Source organism: Gigantopelta aegis, chromosome 9 (assembly GCF_016097555.1).
Source record: "Gigantopelta aegis isolate Gae_Host chromosome 9, Gae_host_genome, whole genome shotgun sequence".
Classification (NCBI taxonomy): domain Eukaryota; kingdom Metazoa; phylum Mollusca; class Gastropoda; order Neomphalida; family Peltospiridae; genus Gigantopelta; species Gigantopelta aegis.
In genome coordinates this window covers 15,144,692-15,153,917 of record NC_054707.1, presented here as the reverse complement: position 1 = coordinate 15,153,917, position 9,226 = coordinate 15,144,692, and the positions used below count along the sequence as shown (strand labels likewise).

The following is a 9,226-nucleotide window of genomic DNA, read 5'->3' as shown; positions in this document are numbered from 1 at the left end:
CGACCTATATAAAGCAGCTGATCGAGAGCGTAAAAGAGACTGGAGACTAAAATTGTCCAACGAACAACTGAAATGTTTGAAATTAAAGCAAAAGGCCTCCATGCAGAAACTTAGAAATGCAAACAGAGCTAATCAGTGTAGTAACATTTATGTCACAAACAACGATGACATAAATCCATACAAGTCTCGATCTAGTTTTGGTAAAGCACTATGCAGAGTCCAAAGATCGCTGCCTAACAGTCCAAAGAAAAGAAAGTTTCTTTTGAAAAAACTGGCTTCCACCTATGGGCTGCATAAAATCGATTTCGCCAGACGATCCACATGTTTGTCTTTAAAAACTGTTACGTAAATCGAACACCCCCCCCCCCCCCCCCCCCCCACACATGTAACGCGTATGCCAACAGCTGGCCACTGTCAAAATTCCAAGGCAAATCCCCCACTCACCGACCCCTGGAAAGGCGTTGTACCATACCTCTATGGACATAAATATGTTTTGGAGATATGAGACGACCCCTCAATCAAGACAGTTAAATTTGTTTTAAAAAATTGCGAAATCTCACGTGATCTCTTGTTGGGGAATTCTATACTTGTGATAAGCCAATGGAAACCGAGATCGGTACGTGTCCGTCAAAAGTGTCTCACTTTCAAAATACTGCCTTTGTTTTTGATCTGGATAAGTCAACGTAGTGAAACCAATGCGGAGTGCGGCGTCTTATATGCACCAAACGTAATTGGATTTTTCTATTCTATATGCTTAAATAATAAAAATCTTCCACGGAATGTAGTTTTAAATTTCATTTTATTTCCAAACATATATTTATTTCGTACGTACGAAATTATTTGAAGATAAAATCCAGTTTGGGCTTCTTACAAATATAAAGAAAACCAGAAAGACTTTGAATATACAGACACTGATATTCTAAACCAGAAAATATATTTAATATGTAAGTTTATTCGTAGAAATATACTAGTGGAAAAACGTTTCTGTGCATTACTAAAAGTGGTGTGATTTTCTTATTTATAAGTAATAGCCCGGTCTCACCGGGCTCAAGTCATGTTCACGATGGGTTTCCGATGTCTTTTTTGGCTGTTCGCAACTTGGACGCAACAAGGATTAAGTAGGAATAGATCGTAGATAGGACGCAGATTAATGTGAGATACACCGCCTACCACTCGCAGAACAGTCTGCGTTTGAGCGGGGAATAAACAAAATAATTTGAATTTTTTCCAGGTGTTCGCTGAGTGTTCGACGACAGGACGCAGACTAGAAAATTTATTTCCCCCCAATTTTTATCCCCCCGATCGGTTGCAGAGTGATTGCTTCCTAACGCAGAATAGTCTGAGATAGGGTAAGGTTTTGGAGAAATCTCAACTTGAACGCAGCGTATTTTTAACGGAAACCCATCGTGAACATGACTTAAGCCCGGTGAGACCGGGCTATAAATCAACACAATTATTTGACACATTATTTAATTGCTATTTACGATCAATACCAAATCCAGAAAAAAAACGTCTGGCATTGTCGTTACCAATCTCTGGGGTCATGAAGAGGGGTGGCTTCGAAAGTGACTTCACAATGTCAATACCGCACACATGCCTGACAACGACGTCTCATTGATGACACCAGATGGTTCAGAAACCCGTGTGGGATGTTGTTCCAGACCTGAACAAGGTCACGACCCAGTTGGTTCACGGTTAACGGCTGCTTTGGCAGGAGACGTAGGCGTCTCTCCATTTCGTCCCATAGGTGCTCAATGGACATTCTGCTGTCCCAGGAAGTCAATCACTACACGTCCCATAGGTGCTCAATGGACATTCTGCTGTCCCAGGAAATCGGTCACTACACGTGCGACGTGAGGGCGAGCGTTGTCTTGCTGCAACATGATGGCGCCACGTTAGCCTTGAAGGAACGGGAGCACATGCGGTCTTATGATCTGATTCCTGTAGCGTACGGCAGTCAGATTTCCAGCCACAATCACCAGCTGCGTCCTCCCGTGTGATGTGATGCCTCCCCACACCATGACTCCTCCCACCTCCGAAACCTGCACACTGCACAACGCAAGCGTCAGCGTAGCGTTCGTTAACACGTCTGTAGACTCGATTTCGACCGTCACTACCGTCCAAATGGAATCTGGACTCGTCGGTGAATAGCATACCTGACCAGTAATAACGGGTGAATCGTAAGTGCTGTCTACTCCATGCTAGACGCGCATTTCGGTGATGTCGTAGCAGAATAGGACGTATTGCTGGGCGTCGCGGCCTGATGTTGTGCTCCAATAAACGGTCGCGAAATGTCCTGGCACCGATTACTCTCAACCCTGGGATGGTTCTGGCTGTCAAAGTTGCCGCCCAAAATCGATTCAGAAGATGTGTTACCCGAATATGGTTGTCCTGTGCTTGTGACGTCACACGCGGACGACCTGAACGTGGTCGGTCTCTGGTGTTGCCCCGCCATACATTCTGTATCGTGTTTCGATGCACGCCAAAACATCATCACACGAAAACCTTATTTGAAATATGTAATTGAACAAATCACTTACCGTATTCATCTGTGGTGAAATAAAGAAGCTTACTGAATTCTTCAGACACAGATAGACTTCACCCGGACATTAAATAGTTAGTATGTCTCGACGCAAAGAATCGTTCTTCGGGCACACAAAATATCCACAGCATTCTTTGCAAATACCGCATTTAACACTATTTACGTAAAAGCTTTGTACGTTATAGTACAGGTCTCAATTCATGACACTTTCAAATAAAATGGCGTAGGTCTTCTCTCTAGCAGTGTCGCTGAGCGAATGGCGATGGTTCTACATTTGGGGTTTTTATAGGCCCTAACATAGTGTTCCCACGCCAACTGAGGTCAAGACGTGACTGGTCACGTTCTGGGATGACTCGTGGGTTCACGCGCCATCACCATATATGGGCATGTTTCCATAGCTGTGGAATTTTCCCCAGATGTTTGCCAATTGTCAAACCCGTTGACCCAGTTAAGGGCACCCACGTCGTGGAATTTTCCCAGGAAGTTCGCTAGCTGTCGAATGAATGGATGAATGAATGTTTAACGACACCCCAGCACCAAAAATACATCGGCTATTGGATGTCAAACTATGGTAAATGCAAAACAAATTTGTTGATCAACATGAATATAAAAATTAAAGAGTCAAATAAAAAACAAACAGGGTAAAGAACTGCAAACAAAGACAAATATCACAGAGAGATACTGACTTTTACTCAAAATTTCAATTTGTGCTGTATTGGCCATTCTCAAAGAGAATGTTACACCCCTGTACCACGGTGAGGTTACAGCACGCGCAGGGGCTAGCTGTCGACTTCCGACGTTTGCCAAACCCATTAAACCCACGCTATCTTGCCATCTAATAAGACAGTAATTAACGACTTCCGCACCACCGTTTTCCCCTGTACATCAAAGGACCCCGACAGTTGGTAAACACATAAAACCCACGCTATCTTGACATCTGATCCGTCATTAACGACTTCCGCACCATCTGTTTTCCCGTACATCAAAGGACCCTGACAGTTACCAAATACATAAATCTGACCGACATCCGGTGTTTCGTGACACAGAGGTCAGGTTCCCATACCTAAAATATATCACTAAACATTTGATCAAAACCGATTATTTCCGTTGTTGGTTCAGATTTGCGTGAGAAGTATACTGATGCTAATCATAAATTATGAAGGTATGGTTCACATGCAGATAGGTGTGGTAAAATTCCAACCGATGAGTACATCCAGCTACATTCCTTTACCAACGGTAATGTTTAATAAAACATTTGATAAAGTATTCAAGTCCTGCTGTGTCTGTTGTGTTAAAATGTTGGTTCACCTGGCCAGTAAATTCGTGTAATTTAATTTGAACTAGATTCAGTGTACCAACTACCATTGTGTTTTAAACATGTGGGTGTTCCTACTAAAATAGCATTGCACATTTTGTGCGGAACTAGGGTAGTCATAAACGCTACCCGTTATCTCTCAAATGAGCAGCTTTACCTGCACCATTTTTTCTCTGATTCACTTTAAGGGTGAGGGGTGGTAGTATTTTTATGCATGGTGTATATGTCGACTGATACGCTTTATGTAGGAGTTTTTGCCAAATATGTTACTATTGTCGTCTATGGGATTTTATTTGGTGGTATACACCCTTAAGCAGTTAAAACATTACTGGTTCTAAAATAATCTGTCCCAGATCGTGTCACTAGCCATGCCAGAGATCAGATCTAGTATAGATTTTTCCTGAAACCTTTGAGGAGTCTGAGTCTAAAAATAATGTTGACTTCCGAGATTTAAAGATTTATTAAACAACACTCCGACACATTACACTGTGTAATAAGACAACAATTCAAATACATAATTAGCATACACGACAACATGCGTCATCATAGAATTATCTATAGTTAACATAGAACACAAGATATGCAATAAAAATAGCTAAAGTATCCTAGTCACGGGGACAGTCTCGAGGCTACGTCCCGCCCACTGCTTCTTTTATTGGCAGAATGGAATTCCACATGACGTGAATCTGATGGAGGGATCCACCGTGTAACACCAGGGGACTCCCTCGGTGTCAGGGTCGCGGCAGAAGTTTTCCACGTCTGAGAGCGAGGCGACGTTAAAGCGGGAAGGAACCAGGAAGAAGTGAATGTGAGGCGTCTGTTGGTCGAATCGCTGGCACGTGATCCCTGATGACGTCGTCATCTTTCTCCCGGTGTACACTGCGTGTCCGTTGTCAGTGCGGTAGCATTCCGGTTCCGGTTCCGAGTCGCAGCTACCTACAACGAAATGTATGCTTTATTTAACAAAACCAGCCTTGGTGGTGTAGTGGTTTCTCAATCGAACATAAGGCGGGTAGATACTGGGTTCGCAGCCCGGTACAGGCTGCCACCCAGAACGAGTTTAACTAACCACTATACAGACATTCCAGATAGCTGAGGTATGTAGCATATTTGAACCTTAATTGGATATAAGCACGAAAATATCAATAACTGAGTGAATAAATGAAATATAACGACTGTGACGGAACCTCATTAGGGCCTCCTTAGCTAACTTGACTTTGTTAATACGTTAAGATTACAGCTGGAGAGCGTAATAATGCTGCTACACTATTGATTTTTATATGTAGTTTTAAAGCAGAAGATTTGCTATTTATTATATTAACAATGTTGTTATATTCCAATGTCGGTTTGAACGTTGTCACGCTTAAAATCGTTTCAAATACAAACTTTCACCTTTTTGATAGTGATAAAATAATTATTGTAATAGTCAAAGTGAAATGGAATAGTGCATTAAATTCAGATGATAATGTGCTATCTAGGAAACCTATTTAATAAAGTGGATGTTCTTCTGCTATTGTGTCATTCCAATATAACACAAAATCGGAATTTCAACTGCGTGTAAGCTGTCTGAAAGAAGACAAGCCTACCGCGTGTGACCTTGGTTGTATTGCCAGATATTGCCTAGTGTGACACGTGTAGATTATTCGTTCTTCTTTGTTTCGATAGTCTGCTGGACGAAATGGATAGGAGCTTGAGCTCTATGGCTGCCGAAATAGCAACCGAAAAAGATAATTTATCGGTGACGTCTGGTCTAGACTTATCTAATCTGTCAGATGTGTCCCACGTGGTTAGAACGGACCGTATGTCGTGGGACCATCTGGGGGACGTTAAAACATCTCTAAAAAAGACACCGTTGTCGTCCACACCGTCAAAGCGTGCCAGGCGCGATACTCCAATCCCCGATGGTGGCCTCTCCTTTGCGGTCGAAAGACAGGCGGAGTGGGTGCCTATCCGGGGGGATCGGATTTCTAAACCGAAATTGGATGAATCCCTAGCCCGTGAGCTAAAATTTGACCGAGATTTGGAAGTTAGTAACATATCGGACGCAACTAGTGAGGATCATTTGTTGCCCAGTCCAAACCGGTCTGAAGTATGTTACGTCTCTAACGGCTCGGGGGTCGGGAGTGAGAGACCGGACCTTAGTCAGTATAATAAAAATCTAGAAAAATCTGTCGAGTTTGTTTTTGACAAGGGTGAGGTAAGTGCCCCAACCTCCGAATCGCCAACACTCTCGGCCGAGCAGCCCTCTACACCCAGATCCCCGACCCCACCCCCCGGGCCACCGCTGGGGGAACAAAGGAAAAGAAAGGCGCCGGTTGCTCGGTCGGGACCAAGCCAGTTAAAGAGAAAGGGAGGTGAGTGTAGTGCTAATATAGACAATAGCATTGAGTCAAATGGTAAAACAACTTATGCCATTCCAACCGGTAACCCCTTCGCTGCCCTAAGTGGTGTTGAGTCTCCCTCCCCAGCAAACCTATCTAGAAATTTTGCAAAAAGGATAACTAGAACAAAAAAAGAAAATGTAAATGTACCGGGTTTGCGAAGGATTCTTTTTGGCGATTTTGACCCCACCCCCTACGGGTTGGAATTCCTTCAACAAACTATTTCGAATCTACAAGAAAACTCTAAGTCTGTAACTTTTCAAAAATCAGTTTTCTTTTATTCTCGACTGGTAAATGGACAAACTTTCATTCGCACCCACTGTGACGCCCCCTTTGCGGTCCTGGGGACAGTCCTTAGTCTTAGACCCCACCCAGACAGCAGCGATGAGGTACCGGTTGTGTTTAAAGAATGCAGTGCCGAACCGACGGCCAGTGACAATGACAGTCTTTCAAACAAACTTTCTAGTGATAGCTATGTGGAGACCTTCGGGCCCGGCCCTAGCCAGAGCTTGGCTTTGGCTGGGTCCATCCACAGAAAAATCAATAAATCACTCAGCCCACGCCTCAAGGCCACTGCCATTGTTGACAGTGTAAACGGCATTGAGGTGGGAGTTGAGATAGCCGAGACACCGATGGTGAAGGGCTACGATTGCGTCCGCGCTTACGGCGAAGAAGGCGATTTCCTTTTTGGAACGAAGCGCTGAACTCGCACGTAGGCCACACAACAATGAGCCTGTGGACAGTGGCGAACAGCCAGTACCGAAGCACGCCTTGGGGATTCCCGGGAAGGGCTCTTAGAGCAACACCATAGTTGTTGATGCTCCGGGAGCGACCGGGGGTGCCCCCGAACCCACAACTTAGGGCTATGCGTTTTGGGAAAACTGTCTCGCCGAAATCCAGTCCCGGGACCCCCCCCCCCCCCCCCGGAGACGGATTCACCCAGGTGGCTTACAATAAACGGAAGCGCCGGTACGCTAACTCTCCGGACTCTAATATAGCTGATACACCCCCCCCCCCCCCCCCCGCTGGGGAATATTTAAAAACTAAACAAGCTACTCCACCCCCAGCGGCCAAACGAAGGGTGGAGTTAGCCTCTACAAAGGCAAACACGAGTTTGCCCACCAAACTTCAAAACTCTGATATGGAGGTGGACTTTCCGCCCCTTGGACCGGTGGTCCCGGCCCCCCGGGGTGGGGTCACCGAGGTTTCCCAATTTTATAGATCCGTTAAACCTGTTAGAGAGGGTGGGGGTGTGAGTCAAGTACGACCACCTCCGGTCTCTGATAAACATAACATTCCTTTTCAAACAGTGAATAGAGGGGGGGGGGGTCTCAGCAGGGGAGAGCCCCCCCCCCCCCTCCTCCGACATCCTCTTCAGTGAGGAAAATTATTAAAACTGACCTGAGGGGAGTCCAGGGCACTGCCTTACTTCACTCAGTCAGGCTAGCAAACCCAAACCTGTCCATTACCAACTTGACGGTCTGGAATAACGGTTACCTGGATGTCCTCTTGGCCCGTCCCCCGGGGATGGGGACGATAAAGGTTAAGGGGGTGGAACACGTTCTGCACACATATCAGGGCAAACCGGTAAAATGTTAGAGGTGGGGCCATACCCAACGTAAATGTAGGTCGACCCGGGAGTACCCCATCTGTTTTAGGTGTGGGGCCCCCCACCCCAGAAGGACCCCAGACAGTCCGTGCACTAGACCAGTCTCCTGTGCGAACTGCCGTGGGGACCATTGTACTCATTCCAAGGAGTGCCCGGACTACCAGAGGGCGGTACGTCTGATGGCCGGGGGGGGGGGGGGTGCTACTACGGGTCGGCCCGCGGTTAGCCAAATCGGTATTTCACACCGCCACGCTTCTGCAACTGGCGCAGGGTAGACTAAAAAGACCGAGTCCGGTAATACGACTAGCCGCACTCAGTCTGATACCAAAGGGGCAAGTAAAAGTGATTTTGAACAACCCATTACAGCGCTCGATTTGGTAAGAATTATTTCAGGCATCCTTTTGACACGAGACATTCCAAAAGCCCCGAACTCTAAATTTTATTTAGATAACATTGAGGCGTTCAGAGATGCATGTGGGCTACTTAATGGTCACCTGGCCATTGCCTTAAACCCAAATGCCATTGAGACACGAAGTTTCGCATGGTATAAGGCCAGGGATCTTGTTATTTTGGAAGCGCGGACAAATGCTAGTGTGGACTAACTCTATAATTGGTTTTTCTAGCTAGTACTGTCCCGTCCCTCATTATGGATAAGTCTAATAAAGATTCTGACTTAACTAAATTAAATGCTAATATTACTAATGATAATAGTATTAAGAGTAATAGTAAAAATGTATATAAGGGCCTTACCATTTTACAATGGAACGCAAAGGGTCTTCGTACTCATGGACCTGAATTAAAAACGTTTTTGGAAACTAATAAAGATATTGATATTATTGCCATTCAAGAGTCCTGGATTGCAAATGTTAATGATAAAATTAAAAAGACAAAATTGTTTAGTGAATATAAAATTCCAGGATTTACTGGACTCTTTTTTTATGAATGACAATATGACTAGAGGTGGGGTGGCTACCTTTGTCAAAAATGGTATTCCCCACTCGCAAATTGTAACAAATAGTGATTATCTGGGCATTGAAACGGTGGGGGTGGCAATACATACTAAAACTGGGGATATAAATATTTTTAATTTTTATGTACACCCTACTAATTCTGGGAAAAACTTAACTTTAAAAAGTTTTTTGACACCCATTGGTAACTATACTAAAAATATCATTGTATTAGGAGATTTTAACTGTAAAAATAAATTATGGGGGTCTAAAGTTACCAATGCTCAAGGTCGTACTATTGATAATTTTATAGATAAATTAAATCTAGTATGTTTAAATGATGGCAGTAGTACTTTTTTATCGGAAGCTTACCACACTTGGTCATGCTTAGATATCACTCTAGTCTCCAATAATATGGCGGCTGGTTGCGGA

At 44.4% G+C, this 9,226-nt stretch overlaps 1 protein-coding gene across 1 annotated transcript; it reads right to left on the bottom strand.

Moving 5' to 3' along the window:
- Positions 1-4,509: 4,509 nt before the first annotated feature.
- LOC121381465 (hepatocyte growth factor-like) lies at positions 4,510-5,049 on the bottom strand. Its single transcript, XM_041510784.1, has 2 exons — positions 5,040-5,049; positions 4,510-4,793 (listed from the first exon to the last, which is right to left on the bottom strand). Exons 1-2 carry the CDS (start codon positions 5,047-5,049, stop codon positions 4,510-4,512), a joined length of 294 nt encoding a protein of 97 aa, XP_041366718.1.
- Between the last annotated feature and the right edge of the window lie 4,177 nt (positions 5,050-9,226).